Genomic DNA, 22,116 nt, shown 5'->3' with positions numbered 1-22,116 from the left:
CCTGTGAGGCAGGCCAATGCCAGTGCCTGGCCAGGCTTTGTGGAATCAATACTTGTAGATGGGTTAAACTGTGGCTCTTGAGCTCTGAGAGACCATAGTCTAAACCTAACCGCGTCCGGACACAGCCCCACATCAGACAGCTGTCATCACAAGCAGCAAGTCCCAGGTGATCCGTACCCTCTGTCCAACCTGGCTATGATGGCATGTAGATCAGCTCACAGAACTCAGGGGACATTTGTTCAGAGTCTGTTCATTGTGAAGTATATACTTGGGAAAGGCCAAAGGGAAGATACATGGTCTCTCTGGTTCCCCCTGAGTCATTAGTCCTGAAACTTGAGCAGCCTGGCGTGATTCACTGTGTGGGCACAGCTAAAGAACTTACTGTTGGAACTGATGATCATGGCCACCTCCAGCACTGACTCTGGGGTCAGGTGAGCAGAAAACTCATGGCAGGAATCTCTATGACCAACCTCGCACAGGAGTGGCATCATCAGCATGGATTTATTGTGGACAACAGAAGATGCCCTACCCCCACTGCCGCCCATTCTAGGGGGTTCAGGGCCTGCTATGGGCAGAGGCCAAGTGTAGATTAGGACAGAGCTGTGTCCTATTGGAAGCATAGGGTTACAACCAGGCTTCCACATAGCACAGCACATTGAAGAGTGCCAGTGGTCCCTGGGTGTCTCCTGCCATTCATGAGCATCCTGGGAGACTGCCAGGGGAGGGTTTCTACTGAGCATCTGTCACTCATACACTATTGTAAGGTTAAAAGGACCCTAAGATGGTGATCTTCATGTTCTTTCCATCTCATGATGTCCTAACTCCAAGCCCAGCCCAGCAGCAGCCACACCACCCATGAAATTCTCCACATACTCTTCTGCTTGGTATCAGACACCCCATGCCTGGGAGGCAGGAGAACATGCCATGTGACTTCACAGGTCTTGTGTTCTATAGCCTGGAAAAGACTGTTGGGTCCCTGGGCCCTACTGCTTATTGCAGTGTAGCCTCAAATGTGGCTCACACAAGGTGCCTGTTTGCTGTTGTGCAGGCCCTGGAGCTCAGTTCCATGTTGATGTCATATAGCCAAACAAACAGCCTCCCTGAGCATCATCTGAAAATGCCTGCCAAGAAGCTCTGGGCCTTGCCCATAGCATGACAGTCGCAGCCCACTGCGTGCAGCATCCGGATGATGCTGAGATGCCATGGCCTGCAGCACTTGCTGGTGGAGACATAAGTACAGATCTCCCAAGGCAGCTGTGTACCACACTCAGGTGTCTGAAATGCACTGTGTCCATTAGAGCAACAGGGTGTGCAGTCACACCTGTGTGTTCGCCTCTGGCCAGCATGAATGGATCCAAACCTTCCAATGGCAGAATGCTTCCAGTTCTCACCTTCAAACCTGGTGTTGAGCATGTCACTGTAGAAAAAGCTTCACCCTACAGCTTCCAGCTAAATCCTAGCAAGGAATGATGTCTTTTGGTTCACTGAACTGTTGGAAGATGTCTGGCCTGACCACAGTCACCTACAGAGAACTGTACTTGCCTCCGCCTCCCCCACCCCCCAGGCGCTCTCTCCCTTTTTCTCTCCTCTTCCCTTTATCTGTCTCCCCCTCTCATTCAGTCTGCCGGTCTCTGCCCACCCCTCTCATTTTCTCTCTCTCCCCCTCCTTCCCCTGCCTTGCTCAGGGCAACATGAATGAGGTAATAGAACTTTGCACTATTGCTTTGCTGAGCTGACCTTTAATCCAGGGAAATAAATCACTTTCAGCTCCTATTATTGGTGAAGCCCCGCAGCCTCAGCATGCACAAAGGAAGCCTTTGTGCAGTGTTACTTGTTTTTAAGTTAGAGTGTCAAGCCCATGGTAGGAGCAGCTGATGTCACCTCCACCATGGTCAGGACAACACAGGTGCCATGATTATGCCTGGGAACTGGCAGGCTGGACAAAGCCCGCGGGTGTGTCAGTGCACATCCTTGCATGTCTACATATGTGTTCTGTAACATGCATGTATTTGTACACATGTTTTTGTATTTTGGGCAGTATACCTGATGCAGGTAGTGGACAGCCTGCTGCATGAGCCTGAGAACCTGGGCTCTGCGGCTTTCTCCCCTGTTCCTCCATTTCTCTAACTAGGAATGGAGTCTGTGCCCACAGGCAGCTTTGTTTAGCATTGCTATAGTTTCTCTTCTCTCTCTCTTGAGAGTAGGAGGCTTCGTTTCCTGTGTAGGTTTCCTATCTCTAAAGATGGCAACGATGGCCCCAGGTTGCAACAAGGATAGCACTAATCCCTAGGGTGCCAAGTACTTGGGTGTGGGCATGTGTCTCGGATGCTTCCCCTGCACTTGGAGCTGGGGCAGCCCAGCCTGAAGATGCCATCTGCCAGTTCCTCAGCAGGAGCTGGGAGAAATGCACCACGGGAAGGAGTGACTTGAGGGTGCAACTTCTCACACAGAATACTTTTGCTGTCCTTACACCTGCCTCCACAGCCCAGGCTTCTAGGAAGCCTGCCAGTCAGTTGTAACTGAGGAACAGGGTGGGCTCCGGTAAGATAAGACTGGTCCATGTGATATATGGTCGGCTGGGCTGAGGCTGTGTCTTCTGTGTTGATCTGTTTCCTCTTAACTTGAGCAGTCTTTCGAGGGATGTGTCTGTGTCTCCACACTGACCACTACCTCCCTGTGGTTGTTCTTGGAGCTGTCACATGTGAGGGGAGCTGAGGAGGAATGGCAGGAGTCCCTGTCAGACCATCTTGGCATAGCCTCAGTCACCAAGCTTGGCAGAGACATCTGCCACTCAGCCTCCCAGCAGCCACTCCCACCTCTCTTTGTCATCACCCGAGGCCCAGGAAGGCCTCGTACTTGGGGCTGGTGTTTGCAAGCCAACACCCACAAGCCTGACTGCATCCCAGGCTCTATGGGCAGCTGCAGGGCTTCAGGTTGCTTACTGTCCTCCAGGAATAGAGTCTATGGTCCAAGTATCTGCCTCGTGCACATCCCAGGTCATATGCCAGGCTCCTTCCTGAGTACTGAGGTTGTTTGTGTCCCAGTATTGCAAAAACTCATTCTTGTTTTGAGACGGAGTCTTGCTGTATAGTCCTGGCTGTCCCTATGTAGACCAGGCTGGCCTCAAACTCAGAAATCTGCCTGCCTCTGCCTCCCATATGCTGGTATTAAAGGTATATGCTTTCATGCCTGGCAAGAACTAATTAATTCTTAAATACATGATGACCTAGACAAGCATGGTCTCATGATCCAGTACAGACAAGTATGCCTTCTCCATCCCTCAGAGCTCATACAGACATCCATGTGCAGGGCCTGTGGCTGGAGCAGCTCCCACTAACTCAACACCACAGAGTCCAGCACCACTTTTCCTCCTCCCGCACCCAGAAATCACCCAGTGTGGGGCTCCAGCCAGCAGACACTACTTCTAACTGCAACTGGGAGACACACACTGCCAGCTGTCTTGGGCTGTAATTGGACAAGGGTCACTGAATACCCTGCAATTTAGGGGCCCACTGATCTGGGAAACATTTGTACCAAGGTTAAACAATCCCTGAGAAAGCTGTAAGTGTTAACTTTATGGAGGCGGTGACTCTTGCATCCAGTGGCCTGGTTGCTATGGCTTATATGCTTGTCCACTGGCAGTTTCCTTGATTTGTAGGAAGAAATTGTTTTATATGTGTTCTGGATCTATACATGTCAGAGCCCCAGGCACAGCCTGGCTGGACTCCAGTCTCAGAGTAGTTTCTTCAGGCTGTAGAGTCAGGCCTGTGCCCCATGTCACTAGGAAGAACAAGCCACCAGATCAGGGTCCAGGAGTGGTGGCCTTGCATATCCAGGTCACCTTTCATAAAAGACAAGCCACCAAAGACAAGCGGGTATAAGGTCTTGAAGTCACTACTGGTGAGGACAGAAACACCCAGACTACCCCTCTGGCTCTGATCCTGCACTTAGTTTGGTGACATATTATCCCAGGTGGCTATGGGAATTAAGTGACATAATATACACTGGAATGCAAAGACAAGCTTGAAGTGTGTAATTGCACTTCAAAATATGTGAGAACTTTCCAGATAGCTTTCTCTTATTGGTTTCTCATTTAATTTCTTTACTGTCAGGGAGAATACTTTCCATGCCTTGAGTCTTTTGGTTCATCTTTTCCAGTAATTCCACTCAAGCATTAGAGTCCGTGCTATGTGTCGGACAGTGGTTATCAAGATGCTGCTGCTTGGTAGTGTTTCCCAACTCCGCTGTGCACTTCCTGATTCTCTGTCTATAGCAGGTGTAGTTCTCTCCCCTTGGCTTTGTATATTTGGTGTTGTTCTGTGCACACATGTTTGTGCTGGTGTGCTCATGGGGGCCAGAGACAGCCTCCTCTTCCCTGATCTTTCCCTGTCTCTGCTTGGTCCCACTATGCTCCAGCTTGCAGGTGACAGGTGCCTTTGTGGTGGCTCTTCATCCTTACCTCTGTATATGTCCTCACCTTTGGAGTCACTTCTTGTGGGCAGCATGATTCTGAGTGTTTAGGCTGCTTACTCTAGCTGAATTCTTGGGGACAAACACATTTCAATCTGTCACCAGTAAGTTTGTTTTCTCTTTCTACTGTCCATTCTTTATCCCCTTTTTTCATATTTTTCTGACTTTCTATGGGTTCATGGAATATTTTTGTGGCTCTTATTTTTTACTAGCTAAAACTCTGTGTAACTCTATTCATTTGGTTACTTAATCATTGTTTGGCTTGTTAGCTATAATTTTGTGTCACTCTTATTTCTGTGGTTTTTAAGGATTTATACTGTATGTGTGTGTGTGCATGCATGTATGCGTGCATGCTCTGTGCACAGGCCTATATACACACACATATGTACACTCACACACATACACTCATATACACACATGTATAAGACATAATGGATGAGTGACCACCTCGGTTCACTTTCAAGTGATACGAATTTAAAACTGGCTGCTGCTGTTGTCACACTGTTTGCTTTTATATACTGTAAACTGTGCGTTGTTTGGTGTTCACATCTTTTAAAGCTATTTAATTGAAGGCCAGTGAGATGGCTCAGCAGGTGAAAGCACTTGCCCAGCAAGCCTGATGACCTGAGTTTGATCCCAAAGCTCACAGTGCAAGGAGAGACCTGACTCCAGAAAGTTATCGTGTGACCTTCACTAAAGGTCTGGGCCACCACCACCACCTGGCTTACTAAAATAGTTTTTTTAACTAAATAATGAGAGTAGAAAGCGGCCCCTGTGCCCATCAGTCGGCTTACCGACTCCCACCTGAACTTTTCTTCTACCTTGGTTTCCCTCGCCTTCTCATAGAGTGGCTCATGGAATCTCTCAGCACTCCCGCTACCTGGCAGTCTTTATTCCCCTGGAGCTCTGAACTCTAGGCTGACAGGCTAGTGCCCTAAGGGTGTTCTGTGTACCCTCGGCTGTGTCATTCCCCAGGAGGGATCTGTGTCTGCCTCTCTGTAACACATCTTCATTCTGTTTGCTTCAAGATTTTTCTCTTTATCACAAATCTTGAACAGTTTGATTAGAGTAGTGTCATTCTCTTCCTGTTTCTTATGCTTGAGGTCTGCTGAGTTTCTTGTATTTATGGGTTTGTGGGTTTCATCACATTTGAAAAACGTTTCACATACCCTCCTCTGGGGATCGGATTACCCATGTGTTACACTGCTTAAAGTTGTCCCCCAGGCCACTAGTGCTTTATTTCTCTTTAATTTTCTTTGTGTGCCTGCATCTCAGCTTCTCAGTCTTCTTACACACGCCGTTTTCCTCCTCAGACTCTTCTGCTGATAAACCTGTCACGTGCCATTTTAATGGTATAAATGTAAATTCTTTCCGTGTTACCTTTTGTGTGATTTCAGTATCGCTTTGCAGTTTCCATGGGAATTATACTGAACATCTGAAGTGGTTTATACCAGCTTCGCCTCGCAGAATAGCATACGGGTAAACATTCTGCTCCCATGTGTCCTGTCCTGCTCTCCTCAGTTGTTGATGCCTCAGAATTATGCCTTTATGCATTTGAGTCCTTAGCTTGAGCTAACAATACTTTAAATGTGTTAGTCTCGTGTTCTATGAAAAAAGTCATGAGATCACAAGCCAAAGTTCCAGTAATGCTGCTTTTAGACTAATAATGGCTTTCAAAATGCATGTCTGTTCTTTGTGCAGAAAACAAACAGTGGGGTCGTAAATCTGCTACAGTCCCATAGACTTTTGAATTTGAAGGAATCTTTCTTTTTCGAGGGTCTGTGATGTGATGGCCCAGGTTCTTGGAGGTTCTGCTTTACACTATGTAAGGCAGGGCCACCCACACATCAGGCAAAGGCTAGTGCCATGTGCCGGGGTCTCCACTTTCCTTAGAACATCAATGCTGCCCCGTGTGGCTGTCCACACAGCAGCCTGACCTAGATGCAGCCCAGTGAACTTCCTCATATGGGGGTAGCCTTCCTACAGCAGCGAGACTCTTGCCACGTGGAAATGGCAGTCCGCAGAGGAGAGTAACTGTCCTCACAGAGGATGGCCTTGTGGCCTTCCTCATATGGAGGGAGCTTATCTCACAGTGGGGCATCCTGTGTACCTAGCTTCACAAGGCTATGAGATATCATTTGCCTGGGTTCTTTTAGTGAAAACAAGCTCAGTGGCTAGCTGGGTCTTGACGAGAGAGGACATGGACTCTCTTCTCAGATGGCCCACTGGGTTCATATGCAGTGGGGAACTGCTGTTAGACACCATATGTGGTCATCTGTACCACAGAGGAACCCACATGGCCTCAGCTGGTTCACAGCGCTTTGATCATGCCAGGGTCACCCTAACCTGAGTACCTTTAAGGCTCGCATTCCCTTCTCCATCCCCCAGTCACCCCAGAGTATGGGAAGCAGCCAGCAGTCAGTGCTCAGCACTGTCAGGGTGCCCATGGCACAGCTTCCACACCTCCCACCCCTGCCCAGAGGTGCCCACCATGTTGAGTCTGGATCTCCAAGAACTAGTCACCATGATCCATAGGCTGCTAGTCTGCTCTCCTCCTGGAACATGGTAGCCTTGTTTGTGCTGAGGACTACACCATCAATGCTAGTCATTCCAAGGATGAGCTTGGTACCTGTCGCCTCTACATTCCCTGGTGGTAAGCAATATTCAGGTATTAGAGGGGCTACTGGAGTCTGAGGTGGGGCCTGAAGTGGGCACAAATGTACCACCTTCCTATGAGCTCCAGGTGGGGCCGGTATATAGACGGCTGGGGATTGGCCAATGGTGAGGGCTGTAGGGGGCAGTCATCAGTGACCAAGTCAACATGTGGCACTTGAGAGTTGTAAGAAATTTGTCTTCCAGATGCAATAAGGTGTCCCCCTTAACTGTCGACCCCAAGCATGTGATCTGTCTGGAGGGAGGAGGCAGACTTTTCTGTCCTTTGGCTGTTTTCAGCAGGGGCCAGGGCAAGAACAACAGAGACCTGTGTCTCCCCAGGATGTGCCACCCTCAGGATCCCCAGCTAGGCATCTTCACCCCATGCTTCCTTGTGTTCTCCTCATTTAAGATAGTCTCTTTGCAGCACATACTTGTAAACTGACCTGTAAACTGTGGCCCGAGGTCTGGACTATACTGTGCCCATCGAGACATTTCGTCACCGTTGTCTGATGAGCAGGCCGGGCCTCCAGCAGGACTGAGGTGTCAGTGGCTCTCGGGGCTCTCTTGTGCTTTATGGGGTGCAGTGTTGCCACCCCCACCACAGTCACACTTACTCACGCCCCAGCTTTCATGCAAACAGAAATGAGCCTTGTCCCTGGCGTGGTAAGCAGAGAGGCTGCAGCCCTCCCTTGTGACCCTAGGGCACTGTGCCTTGAGGTTTCAGTTCACAGAACCGACCCTGCTGGACAGTGAGCCCTGGCCCACAGATGGAGGAAGGCCGTGCTCCCCAGGATACCTTCAGCAGAGGTGCAGCATTCAGAAAAGAGTGGCCCATCGATGGGGAAGGCCAGTAGCACTGCTCACCAACGCTGCCTTCTATCATTATTCTACTTTTTATCTGGTATAGGAAAGTCCGTGGGAACTGCAGTGGGGGGCTTCTCCCTATAGAATCCAGTTTCTAGTTCCCCAGCTACTGCCTCACTGCATTTGTGTAGAATCCTGGCTGAGTTGAGATCAATGCCTGAGTTAGGGTGTTTCGCTCTTTGTAGTTCGTAGTCCTGCAAGCTGAGGGAAATTGTGCAAATCTGAAACACAGTGACTCTGCAGGCACCGTTACTTACCAACCTGAAGTGATGTCTTCGCCAGCCCTGTACTCGTTTGCCAGTATGTATGTGGCCATGTCCACCCTCCCCCAGTCTCTGCTTTCCTGCCCTTGCTGGAGATTCTGGGAGTTTCAAGGGTTGGAGGCTGTGACACTCCATTGCTAGGTGAAGAGCTGCACTGCTTCATCCTTAGATTATTCCTGTGAAAACAGTGTCTCCAGTTGGGGCGGAGTCTCCAAGTCCAAGGCGTGTGGAGGTCGACACTGATTCCCAGGATCTGCCCAACAGAGGACCAGTGACAAGGGCTGCAGCAGCCCCCGGGTGGAGGCAGCATGCCGAGTGTGCTTCATTTTCTGGTCCTGCTGGAGTGATGCATCTGGGAGAAAAGTAAAGAGAAGGGTGGATCTGGCGGACAGAGATCCTGGCACAGGGCTGCTGGGTCACTTTGCTAAGCCAGTTGCTTATTCTGTTGGCAAACAGTTAAAAGAGGGAGGTGATGCCCCCTTCCCCCCACCGAGCTAGGCTGAGGGTGGCCTGGAGCATCCTTAAATGAAAAGCTTGGCTTCTGTCCTGTCCTACTAAGCTGTTTATTTTCCTTGTGATCACATGGATGGTTCAAGTAGCAGGGGCCCTGCGTGGGGTGGAGCTAGGCACATGTAGAAGCCCAGGCTTGGGGGAGGTGTCCTTCTGGCAGGGGGCTCCACACCTATGAAGACGGGCTCTTTAGGTGTCCCATGGCCAAGGTGAAATCCCAAAGGGACCGTGCCTAAGAATAAGTGAAGTACCACGCTCTGTCCTCTGAGCATCATTCCAGCCCCTTCTCTGCCTCCTGTCACCTCCTGCTCCCATTGTTCAGAGCCACTGCTACTGTGACCCTTACCTCCTAACTCCAGTCCCTATGCTCAAGCCCATTTCCTGTGTAACAAGCCCGTGTGGGTCTGCGGGGGGCCCTGAGAGGGCAAAAGGACCCCAGAGCCCATGGAGCATGGCAGTGGGTAGGGGACCTGAGGTGGACTGAGTACTGGGTGGCAGGCCACGGGCAACTCGGTGACCCATGAGCCTCAGGCAGCTGCCACCCACAGCTCCACTGATGCTTAGGGGCAACAGGCTGGTTCTTGCATCTTTAGATTCTTTATCTGTTCTCAAGTGTTTAAAGATGTCTCCTTCAACTATAGATTATACTTTTGCCTATACATAGTGAGGGTTTAAAACAGAACAAAAACAAAACAAAACAAACAAACAAACAAAAAAACCTTGCTTTTGCTTCAAAATAGCCTGCCCATAGAAGTCCTCCAGCCCTGATGGGCTAGGCCAGTTACAGGGATAGAGAACAGATGGCTTCTTCATAGCCAGGGTAGTATCACTCTTGTCAGCCAAGGTTGGTAATTCAGAAGCCCTTTTTGTCCCCACAGACTCAGCCAGTGCCCAACCCGATGGCTTACTACCTGCACAGGTCACCCTGGTGGTTCCACCGCTTCGAGACCCTCAGCAACCACTTCCTAGAGCTGCTCGTGCCTTTCTTCCTGTTCCTCGGGCGCCGGATGTGCCTTATTCACGGGGTGCTACAGATCCTTTTCCAGGTAGGCTGTGCCAAGGTGCCACCACTTGAGGTCCCCATGTGTCTACAGAAGACAACAGCCTGCCTCATCGTTTATGTGTTAGCACAGGAGCCATGGGGAGAGGTCTCACCAGCTCCATCTCACCCCCTGCAGGCTTCCCACTGCATCCGGTCCAGGCTGGATTCCAGGGTCCCCTTCCCCAGCCTCCATGAGCCCATGGTGATGTCTGGTTGCCCTCCGAGAGCCGCCTGCAGGCAGGGACACAGATCTTGTTCAGGCACACCTCTGCTCCACACAAACACGTGCTGTGTTCTTGAATCCAACCCTAAAATGTTAAGTGTCTTTCTATAGGTCGACAAGTCTACCAGGAATTGGGGCGAGTTGTTTGTTTAAGACAGGGTCTTGCCATGCAGCCCTGACTGGCCTTGAATTTGTGGTCCTTCTGCCTCTACTTCCTGAGTGCTGATGTTATAAGCATGTGCCTCTACGCCTCATCCCCTTTGGGTTTTTGAATCTCAGTAAGTTGTCCAGGCTGCCCTTAAACTTGTGCTCCTCCTTCCTCAGCCTCCCCCATCACCTGGGATGATAAGCTTGCACCACCAAGCCAGGCTCACCATCAGTCAGGAGAGGCTCACAGGGTTTTTCCTTTCAATATGTTAATGAGGTGAATTATATTACTGCTGCTCCAGTTGAGCTAGTTTCATATTCTAGAATAAACTCAGCTTGGTCATGCTGTAGATATTTTAATATATTGCTGGGCTAATTTGCCAATGTTTTGTTTTAGATTTTGCATGGTTGTCAGTGAGAGAGACCTGTCTGTAGTTTTCCAGCATAATATGGGCCTAGTGTGGATTCCCTGTCTGGGCTCATTGCCCCACACTCAAAATACTATCCCCTCTCTCTCTAAAGGGTCCTCAGAGACCCAGGCAGCCTGTTCTCAGAAGCTTGGGCAGTTGTGTATGCTTCTGAGCAAAAGCTTTGAGAGCTCTGCCGTGGCCAGGCCTATGGCTGTGGGACATCCTTCTCAATGCAGCTTTGGCGGTCAGCATTCTCCTGGGAATACATATGTCAGTTTCAGCTGTTTTCAAATTTATTAGCTGAAGGGAAGAGGGGACATCATGTTCTCCTCAGTGCAAATTGTGGATCTGTGAGCCTGTCCCTCATGTCCTGTCTCTCTATGCAGGGCTGTGTTTAAATCAGGACTGACTGTAAGCAGATGTTTGAGTCTCACTGGCACCTTTGGTTGCTAAGTCATCTCTGGCTACTGCCTGTTCACTAGCTCTCAGTACTCCAATACGTTGGCTCCTTTTTGTTTTGTATTTTAACAGGGTACTCTATAAGCTATGTAGAGATTATAGAAAATTCCTTTGTGCCCACATCCCCACTATGAGCACTTCGCACTGATGGGGTGCCAGGTGATGGTGCAGTGATGACTCATGACTAACCCAAGTCCACAGAGCATTCATTGGGTATGGACAATGGAGAATGTTTTTGCACCATCACTGTCATGCAGACATCTTCCTACCGTGAGAGTCATGGGAGCACTGCTTCATCTTCCTCCACCTTGACCCCTGGCCTTCAGCATTTCCCAAGCCTCTTGGATTTGGAACCACACTGTGTTACCTCTCTAGCCAGCTTCTCTCGGTCATGTGTTTGAGACCCCTCCCTATAGCTTAAGCACTCATATTTTCTCAGAGCTGATATCTGCACGAAATGCCTATTTCCCACACATCTCCTGAAGGCCACAGACAGTGCCAATCTTGAGATGACAAAAAGATGTGCCCTAGTGGCCCCAGTTCCAGACCCCACCCTGCCTGGGAAGTAGGACCATCCAGGTGGATGGACCAGACATTGAGGAAGAGCTGTAGCCTTGGGTGTGTCTCCATCTCTTGTTCTGGCTCAGGTATAAGGTTGGATAGGGTGTAAGGAAGTTAGTGCCTAGGCTGGACCTTCCAGGATAATAATACCCAGAGACTCAGGGAGAGTGAGAGCCAAGGCAGGCACATGTGTCCACACTAAGCACTGGGGACTTTTTGCAGAGGCCAAAGCTGCTTTGATGTTGGCAATAGCTGTCTGCAGTGCCTCAGCTGCACAGATACCAGAGACAGATGTCAAGAGTCCTCATTTGGGCATAGCCTTGGGGGTCTGGGGTCTCCTGGGGTTCAGGAGTCTCCTCTTCCTGTGTACAACCCCCATGTGGGACACCCTAGGAAATGAAGAAGCCTACACCACACCCTCCAAGAGCTGCCAGCAGCCTTGAGCCACTTTTAACTCCTTGTAGTCCTTTCAGAGGCAGCAAGGTGTCCCCTGCATCCACTCTGTCAGTAGGGGATCCCTGGGTTAGCAGCTCCCACCTGACTCGCATGATGGGGAGCATGGAACTGGCCATACTATGTCCAGAAGAAAATGGAGCTATCCAGGCCTATGGCTTTTCCCCAGGCCTGGTCTGACATCCCCCAGATCCAGCTGAGACTCTTCCTGCCCACCAGGCAGAGTTGAGTATAGGATCAGGGTCAGCAGGCATGATCTTTACCATCCCACGAGCCCCTGTGGAAGGTGTTGGGAGTGACTATGTGCTCCTTACCATGCAGTGCTGTGGCCAACACACAGCCTTGGCATCCGAGCGCAGCCTGGTGTGGAGCTGCACTGTGTCCTGACCCATTGGTTCCTGTGTTCCTTCCTGTGGGCCAGGCAGAGCTTGAGTTCACTCACTTCCTCCCACACTCAGTTTACACAGCTGCTCCGAGGATCCCTGCAAGGTTGCAGGATCCACGTGGGAAGGGCCGAAGAGCTCTGAGGGGATGACCCCGGAAGGGGCTGTATGGTCAGCCTCCGCTGCTGAGCTAGGTCAGGACATCCGAGGCCCACCATGGTATCAGTCCCCACCAAGGAACAAGAAGGAGGTGGGGTTGGACCTGAGACTCAGCAGAGAGAGGGCAGAGAGGGTATTGGGAGAGGTATCTTTGAGGTTGATTCCTCTGCTAAGGCCTTGGGAGCACACACATGCCCTCTGTGAAAGGTCCCTGTGACTGTATGCATGTCCTCTGTGGAAGGTCCCTGTGACCACATACATGTCCTCTGGAAGGTTCTCTCAAGCTTCTGTCTCCCCTGTGGGAAGCCTGCCTGCAAGCATGTGTCCTCTGTGGTAACTGCAAACCCAGCAGGGACATCCAGAAATCCCCCCCCTCTTCCTTTTGGGGTCATGTTGCATCTGCCTAGAACATCTGCTATAGCCTCTCTGGGGCTGAATTCCACCAACACACGTTCATCTTCCTCTGCTGTCCCGAGCCTCACCCGCTCCACAGCACAGGGCCATGCTCCAAGCCGGTCATCTGCAAAGCACACTGAGAGTGTGTTGAGGACTCCACCGGCCAGGGGTAAACACAGATGGGCTGTGACGAGATTCATTTCCCTCAGAGGGGATGGCTACAGTGACGCTAGAAGGAAAACAAGGAAGATAAGATCCCTTTGGAGCACTTGGACCTTGTGCTACATGATGAATTCCAGTCTTATTGAACAAATAGGCTGTGTGGGGAGGGGACGCTGAACTGCGTGGGCTGAGCTGGCCTGCCCCCTGAGCATAGCCACAATCTTGTTCACCTGGGCGAAATGTCACAGGCTCTCCACAGTGCTTTGTTAGAAACAGGATTTCACCTGGTGACAGTTAATCTGTGTCATCCCCTTGGCTGGATTTAGGATCCTCTCTAGAGGACACACCACTGGCCATGTCCATGAAGGTGTTTCAGAGAGGATTGTTGAGGGAGGGAGGCCCACCACTCTGAACATGACTAGGGCTCCATCCACCAGACTAGGGCTCCAGACTGAATGAAATAGGAAGAGGGAGAAAGAAAGCTGAGCACCCACACTCATCTCTCTGAGCTTCCTGACTGCAGGTATAATGTGCCCAGCCACCTCAAGTTCCCACTGCCATGCTTTCCCACCATGATGGATTGTGTGACCTCGACCCGTGAGTCAATCCCATCCCTCCTTAAGTTGCTTTTTTAGACTTATTCTCTGGGATTTCCCACTGAGCGGAGGGAGTTTTGAAAATAGATTCATGCCAGTGGCCCCCACCAACAAGGCCACGAGCTCCAGGGTGGGGCTGTGTCATCCAGAGCTCCCAGGGTGTGTGACCTTGGCTGTCAGGCAGCTGAGTCTGCCCATGGGGAACACTGACCCCTGGCTCATGGCCACAGGTCATCACCCCAACCTCACCAGAGCAGGGACAGACAGGCGTCTGCAACAGGTGGACATGTCTCAGCAGAGTGGTCAGCCATAGTCTCACATCGAGGTACTAAGTTGCAGCCTCCCTGCTTTGGAGCTAGAGATGATTTGAATGGCCTGAGGCGATGTCTACAGGCAGAAGGAAAACAGTGACTAATGAGGATTTAAAGTCACCTTCTGTCATGTGAGCCAGCTGTCTCTCCAAAAAGGTGCTGGCTAGAGCCTGCAAGGCAACTTCCAATACTACAGCCCAAAGGGATGCCACCTGACGCCCTTTCCCCCATCCCTCCAGACACACTAGAGCCTCACAGTTCTCTACACCTCACTTTCCATAAAAATAGCCATGCTTGGGGGATGAGGGAATAAAGACCTGCCACCTGCCCCTGAGCTAAGTGGAGAGGTTCCTGGCACAGGAGTCAATACAGTTCACACACTTCCACCATCTACAGGAGAAACCAAAAGGTACACAGATTAGAGGGGAGTGGCAACCCAGCAAGTTGCACCATGGGAAGTCTTAGGATCTGCCACCTACAAGTTGGGAACCCAAGAAGACTAGATGATAGTCCAAACTCAAGAACCAAGAACCATGGAAGTCAGTGGTCTTCACCCTGGCCTCCTCCACAGACCAGGACCCCCACTGGACCGAGCAGGAGGAGTGAGCATCCAGCTCCAAGAGAAGAGCTACGTCCTTCTTAGACATTTTTGTTCTTTCCAGACCCTTGGTGGGTAATGCCCAGTGCATTGGGCAGGACAGTCATAACTCTGGCTGGTTTTCTAATGCTTTCAAATCTTTCTTCTGGACCTGCACAGACACCCCAGAAACAGTGCTTCATCAGCCAGTTCGATGCATCCAGTTAGATGCCAGTCAGGCTCCCACATGTGACAATTGTTCTATTATATCAAGTCAGTTCTAAGCCAGGCATGCAGACACACCTGTAACCCTGGCACTCTGGAGGCTGGCACAGGAGGGCTGGGGGTTTGTGGGCCGTCTGGACAGAGAGACCCTATCTCAAAAACAAAAAAACGTTTTGTGTTATAGGCTAATTTTTATATCCATTGTTGTATTATTGAAAGATTTTTTACTATTTATATAAGGGGGATGTGCACATATGAGTGCAGGTGCCACAGAGTTCAGGACAGGGCATCGCATCCCCTGGGACTGGAGTGTCAGGGAATTTTTAGCCTCATAATGTGGGTGCTGGGAAAAAAGTTGGGCCCTTTATAAGAGCAACAAGTGCTCCTTACCACTGAGCCCTTTCTCCAAGCCCCAAAGACCTAGATTTTAATGTGCACTTCACCTTCTTAGCACACTGCACTGGGTAGCTCCGAGCTTACACAGAAATTGGGTTCTGTCTGAAGACATTTTATTTTGGTTTTTAGATTTTTTTCCTAGAGTCCTCTAATGGGCATCTCTCAATCTCTCACTTTTTTTTTTTTTTTTTTTTTTTTTTTTTAAAGACAGGGTCTCACTTTGTAGAGCAGGCTGACCTCAGACTTAGAGCTCTGCCTCTCTGGCGCTGGGATTAAGGTCATGCCCTATCACCACAACCAGCTCTTGATTTTTTTTTTTATTTGTTTGTTTTTATATCCCAGCTACAGTTTCCCCACCCTCCTCTCAGTTCCTCCCCCGCCCCTCAACATCCCCACTCCAATTCACTCCTCCTCCATTTCTCTTCAGAAAAGGGCTGGCCTCTCGTGGATATCAGCCAACCTTGGCATATCAAGTTGCAGTGAGACTAGGCACCTCCTCTTCTATTAAGACTGGACAAGGCAATCTGGTAGGTGGAAAGGGTCCCAAAAGCAGGCAACGAGTCAGAGACAGCCCCCACAAGAAGACCAAGTTACACAACTATAACATATATGTAAAGGGCCTAGGTCACAACCATGCAGGCTCCCTGATTGTTAGTTCGGTCTCTGTGAGGCCCTGTGAGCCCAGGTTAGTTGATTCTGTGGGTTTTCTTGTGGTGGCCTTGACTCCTGGCTGCTGGTTGGTTAATGAAGCCTCTCTGACGATAGTTGGGCTAGGCACCCATGTGTGAGAGCAGCAGAATATCATTAGCAATCACTTCATTGACTTTTTTTTTTCCCCACTGATGTTGGTTCTATCCTAGGTCTCTGCACTATCCTGCCTCTGTTTCCTGGCCCTCAGGATGGACCAGTCATTGATTGGCCACTCCACAACTTGTACAGTCTTTACCAGCACATCTTATAGGCAGGACAAATTACAGGTCAAAGGTTTTGTGAGTGGGTTGGTGTCCCGATCCCTCCACTGGAGTCTTGCCTGAACTTCCAGGAGATGGCCAATTCAGACTCCTCTTTCCCCATTGCTAGGAGTCTTCATTAGGGCCACCCCCATAGATTCCTGAGTTTCCATTGCACTAGGTTTCTAGCTCTTCCAGTGATGCCCCCCTGAAGATAGGCTTTATCATGTAGCTGAGGCTAGCCTTGAACTTGCAGCCCTCTTGCTCCCACTTCCTGAGTTCTGGGACATGCACCACCACACATACCTAGCTGCTTGACAGCTTCTTCTGGCACATCAGAAAGGCGTCCTTTCCTCGCTGTCGCTGTCTATCACACATCACCATAGTTGGCCGTCACCTTTGTCCCTGCTCCTGTCTATGACTGTCACTCTTGTCCCTGGTTTTGGAAACTGGATCAGGACCTGTGTGGTTTCTTCACATCTGTCCTGGTTGTGATTTCCTGAGCTGCTTTGACCTGTGCATTCATTGTTGTCATCGGCTAGGGAAACTTAAGGGGCTGATTTGTTCATATTCCCTACTCTAGGACTCAGTTTCATGTGGACTGGATGACAGTTTAAATGGAACACATTGAATGTGTGAGAGTGGGCCCGGCAGGCTCCCCAGCTCAAGAACAGAGCTGAGGCTGAGCAGGAGATGGCCGAGCCTCAAGATGCAGCTACATGTCGCATCCTGTCCATATAAGATGGAGCCAGTCCCTCAAGTTGGGACAACAATAAATGTACAGATCACACAAGTACAGAAAACCACAGGTGCAGGTTAGATCTCAGGGGCTAACCCGGGAAATCATGGGCTGGGCACCTGGGGTGCTGTGGAGGACACCATGGCCTGGGTGATCTGCAGCTTGGGCAGGTGGCAAGTTTGCCTGTGAGGGGCCTTCTGTGTGTGAGGTGCTCAGAAACAAAGCTCTTCTCAAGTTTCTGCTGAGGGGAGGGAACAGCACACGTGTGAGTGTTAGATTCTATAGAAGGTGTCCCAATGGACAGGCCAGAGAGAGACTGAGGGGATGGTGTGGGTAGCTCCTTGGGGTCTCCTCCTAGACTTTAACTTGTGTGTGGATGTTTAAGGGAGGCAGTGGGACTGGGGGCACAGGGTCATGTTGTGCAGGCCAGTGTATGAATAGAAAGCAGTTCAGGGTGAGTCCTGATAACCTGAGGCCACTCTTGCCATCAAGGATAGATCATGTCACAGTGTACGTGGGTCTCGATTGCTGCAGCCCTGCAGGAGCAGAGGGTCTATGGGGGTCCACGCTGAGACTGCATGTGCCTCCTTACAGGTATAAGCAAGAGGGAAAGGGTGAGGCCAGTCCTCAAGACCCTTTTAGCCAAGTATGCTGGACCCTGGTGCCATTGAGTCACATTTTGATAAGAGCTGGACTGTTAGTTCTTTAGTAACCACATTGCCCCTGGCCTCTGGCCTGAAAGAGGTGCACTTCATGATCCAGTCAATCTGGGGCCAGGGAAGAGAGAGATTGGAACCCCTTGGGTTCTTTTGTTGGCCCTCAAGAAGGGACAGACCTATAGGAAGCAGTGTCCAGCTGTCCAGTGAGGTGTTGCTCTGCAGACAAGGCCAGGCACAGAGGGTAACAGGCAGGGCTCCCAAGGATGACAGGGATGCTCAGAGGTCTTCCACAGACAGCTAAATGGCCTTCACAGCACCATAGGGAACCTGAGCCTGCGTTCCTTGGTATGAGGGAGCTGTCCTGTTTTGTTGCTGCCACAGTCACAGTAACAACCCACAGCCCAGGGACCACTCCTCATCCTGCTGGGATGGTGGTCAGGAGCTTTCCCAAGTCTCTTTCTCTCCCCTGGGCTCCCCAGGCTTGGCCTCTCACATCTCCTGCAGCTCTGGGAAGTCAGAGCTGCCGCCTCTGCCACCCTCCTATCTGGAGACTCTTCATCTGACTCCATCCCTTTGCCCCTTAGGTCATAGTAGACCTAAACAGAACCTATCTGCCCAGCTAGTCCCTCATGTCCATCCACAGTGATCCCTAAAGGGAGGGGGAAAGTAACTGGCCCTGTGCTCATAGAGGTCTCACTGTGGAGTGGGCAGGGCTTATCAGATGGGACCGAAAGCACAGGCAGCCCAATAAAAAGGCAGGCAAGGCATGAGCGGGGGTGTGTAGCCAACAAGGGATGTTAGGAAATGCTTTTGCTCAGCAACGAGGGACCCAAGTGTTCAGGGAAAGAAGAGGGCTAGACATTTATGAGCAGCACTCGGTTCCTTGATCAGGCTCTCCACCTGAGGCTGCAAGCCAGGGGCAACACCATATGTTAATAACATTGAGCCTTCAGCCCCAGTTGTGAGAGCATGAAACCCTGTGGCCATCCTGGAAAGTAGGCAGAGTCGCCATGTGCCTACCTCACGGCTCAGCACAGGTTATGCCCACTGCAAGGGCACAAGCAAGGACTCTGAGGTAGATGTTGTCCCTATAGGGTGACCCTCCACAATATCCTAGAAGCCACCCAGGGGTCCCATTCTGTGAAGCTTGAGAGATCCCAGTATCATCAGAGTGTGAGGGTGCTGGCTGTTGGGGTAGGGGTGTCTGGCTAATGTACCTGCATAGGTGTAAACCTTGCTGGAAGTCACTGAGCTATACACAACACAATATTCCTCTCATCCAGCTATCACTATCCTCCAGGTCTCAAGGCATCCATGGTGGTCTCTATCTTCAGCCCTTGGTCACTATGTTGTCTCCTATTCCTATTTTGCCTTCTGTGAACTCCAGTTCCCCCTAGGTTCTCATGCCTCCACCCCCAGGCCAATTCTGTACCTCAAGCCCCTACCACTAGCCCCGCCTTAGCCCGAGCTGCCACCATGGTATATCCCAGGAAGCCACCACACAGGGTTCTCAGGCCACTGCACAAATAGGCCAAGCCTTTCCTGGACTTGCCAACTCCTGTGTAGGTTCCTTATCCACCTGTGGAAGGCTCTGCACCTGAGATCTCAGTGGGACCTGCAAATTTGAAGAGGACCTAGGATCATCTCCAAGCTGAGAGGGATGACAAGAGGGGCTCAGAAACCCCTCAGGAGCCTGTGCTGGGCTACTGAAGTGTGGGCACCCAGCACAGATGCATAGAGGGCAGCAGCCCTGGCTCCCACGCATACCACAGTGTGAGTGTGCACCCGCAGGTAATCCTCATCATCAGTGGGAACCTGAGCTTCCTGAACTGGCTCACCATCGTGCCCAGCCTTGCCTGTTTCGACGATGCAGCTTTGGGATTCCTGTTTCCCTCAGGACCTCGAGGCCTAAAGAACCAAGTCCTGAAGATACAAAAGGAAGATACACAGGGGGTCCAGTCCAAGCCAAGATATGGTAGGTGAACCAGGACCCCAACTAGCCCCATGACTCTCATGCCTAATGTCTCATGAATATGTACAAAGATCGGGTACCCACCAGCTCCACAACATTCAACAAGAAAAGGGTGGGTACCGTAGGTCATAGGAGGGAACAATACTGTCTAAGATCCTTTATCAGGCCAAGACCTAGGACATGGCTCAAACATGTCCTAGGGGCTGTGGCTCGGGGCACCTTTTCCAGCCCATGGGTTACATGGCCAGTTGGGTATGTCTGTAGGCCTTCTTGAGCCTGGAGTGACACAACATTAGCCAGGGGTTTCTGAAGGAATAGCACAGCTTTGCTGTGAGATTGGGAGCCTGGCCGATGAGAACCAAACTGTCCCCCACCCCTATCCTTGGGCTAGGCTGCACCGTGCGGCAAGTGGTCAACTTCTCCTTGGGCATCCTGGTGGCCTGGCTCAGCGTGCCTGTGGTTATCAACCTACTAAGCTCCAGGCAGGTCATGAACACCTCCTTCAACCCACTCAGGATTGTCAACACCTACGGGGCCTTTGGAAGGTATGGGCCAGGCATCCTGGCTGGGGCCCTCCTGTCTAACCTGGCTCACTTTCGGGAGGCATGGGCTCATGGCATCACCCTCTCAGCTGGGGGGAAGGCAGCTACTGTGGGTACAATGGCCTTCATCTCCCCCAGTATCACCAAGGAACGGACTGAGGTGATCCTGCAGGGCACAGCCAGCCCTAACGCCAGTGCGCCTGATGCAGTGTGGGAGGACTATGAGTTCAAGTGCAAACCCGGTGACCCCTGGAGGCGGCCATGCCTTATCTCTCCATACCACTACCGCCTGGACTGGCTAATGTGGTTCGCAGCTTTTCAGGTAATGATGTCCCACCATAATGCTCTGACCTGGAGCCAACTTCCTGTTACCCATGGACAAGCCCCACATTTGTGCTCTTTGCAAAGGGTGCACAGCCTCCCACCAAGAGGATCACAGAGGAGGGGGCCTCTCCTTAGAGGTGCAGCCCACCCAAGGCACTGAACAGGCCCTGCTTTGACCTAGACCTGCTGGGAAAAGGTTCCTGCAAATAGCTCTGCTCCCCAAGTTCCAGGCCAGTCATGCCTAAGGCCAGGGCAGGTAGCCAGGTAGAAAACACAGCTGAGGGCTGGTTCATGAGTTAATGATCTCAGGTGAGACCGCAGAAAGAACATGAAGCCAGCAGTTCCTGGAAGGTTGATGAGTGAGCCCTCAGAGGAAACCCAATCCTGGCGCACCCGACCATGATGTACTCTAGCCAGGCTGTGGAGTGCAGGGAATTAGGTGATGTTCAGAGTGACCAGACAGGGGCTACACACACCGGGACACATGCCAGCTTGCTGGGGGTGGCTATCCCCATACTCCAACTTAATGAATACTGTCATTTCAGACCTATGAGCACAACGACTGGATCATCCACCTGGCGGGTAAGCTCCTAGCTGGTGACGCTGAGACCCTGTCCCTGCTCGCTCTCAACCCCTTTGAGGGGAGGGCTCCCCCCAGGTAAGAGTCGCCCTATTCACTTCAGCCTGCGGCCAATGGGCAGTGTCCACCAGTGCCTGAGTTGGGTGCCCTGTCACATGATGTGGAATTCAGTAGCAGCCAGAGACTAGGGGACTGGCAGTCCTGAACTGGCCCCATCCCTCCCCCCCCCCCCGTGTCCTGCCCACCATTGATGCTGACCAAAAACACGTTCCTCCTGTCTCTTCCTGGAAAAGTCTCAGGACAGCTGCACCTAGAGCTGCCCACAGCTGTCAGGACTGTCAAGAGGGGTGCTGAGGGGTAGTAAGCAGCTGCAAGTGTGGCAGTCCAGGCAAGGGAACCAGCCAAGTGCCTCCCCACACTGCCTACTGTGGCACTGTGGATGTGGGGACATCCCTACCCAGGGACCACCATCCTCATTCCCCCCCCCACCATACTCTCCTCTGCCCAGCACCCTGCAGCCACCAGGAGATCTGAACTAGGCACACACTGAAGTGGATACACATCTCCAGGTTTGACAGGAGCCAAACATCTCTGATGGAGAGCTCTGTCTGTCCTTTCAGCTCTCACTGACTAGCTTGTCACTGACCAGCCTCCTGGCTGCTGTCTTGGGGTTGTGTCCCATCCAGGGATGGGTGGGAGGCCTAGGCTTAGGATGAGGTCTCCTGATTCAGTGGGAGGTTGAGGATGTGTCCAGATGTACCTTTGCAGAAACAAGGCCTGCAGGCAGATCTTTGGCTGTGAAGATGCAAACCTGGCTGCCTCTTGTGGGAATCAGTACTGAGTCGATGTTCACTAGTAATATATGTGCAAGTTGAAATACAGTAAATTCCACAGAGCATGGCCCAGCAGAGGAGCCATCATCAATCAGGCTCTGCTTGGTTGAAGAGCTAAACGTGACCTCAGCCTGACCTCACTGCCAGCTGTGATTTTCTGAAATGGGTGGTGATGACTCTGGAGTTTCCATGGTGGCAAGATGGACCAGACACCTCCCTACCCTGCACTGAGCCTGGGTTCTGCCTATGAAATAA

At 51.2% G+C, this 22,116-nt stretch overlaps 1 protein-coding gene across 2 annotated transcripts in view; it reads left to right on the top strand.

Annotated features, from left to right (window-relative positions):
- Window positions 1-22,116, top strand: part of Lmf1 (lipase maturation factor 1) — a 77,602-nt gene that overhangs the window by 53,037 nt on the left and 2,449 nt on the right. The window contains exons 6-10 of one of the 2 annotated variants that reach the window (XM_051181101.1): window positions 9,641-9,808; window positions 19,402-19,585; window positions 19,974-20,127; window positions 20,263-20,446; window positions 20,994-21,106. In XM_051181101.1, the coding sequence (XP_051037058.1) occupies window positions 9,641-9,808; window positions 19,402-19,585; window positions 19,974-20,127; window positions 20,263-20,446; window positions 20,994-21,106 (803 nt within the window). The remainder of the gene's footprint in view (window positions 1-9,640; window positions 9,809-19,401; window positions 19,586-19,973; window positions 20,128-20,262; window positions 20,447-20,993; window positions 21,107-22,116) is intronic. The other variant, XM_051181102.1, reaches the window with a different exon arrangement.

This window comes from Phodopus roborovskii, unplaced genomic scaffold (genome assembly GCF_943737965.1).
Source record: "Phodopus roborovskii unplaced genomic scaffold, PHOROB, whole genome shotgun sequence".
Classification (NCBI taxonomy): domain Eukaryota; kingdom Metazoa; phylum Chordata; class Mammalia; order Rodentia; family Cricetidae; genus Phodopus; species Phodopus roborovskii.
This window is presented reverse-complemented; position numbering and strand designations above follow the sequence as displayed.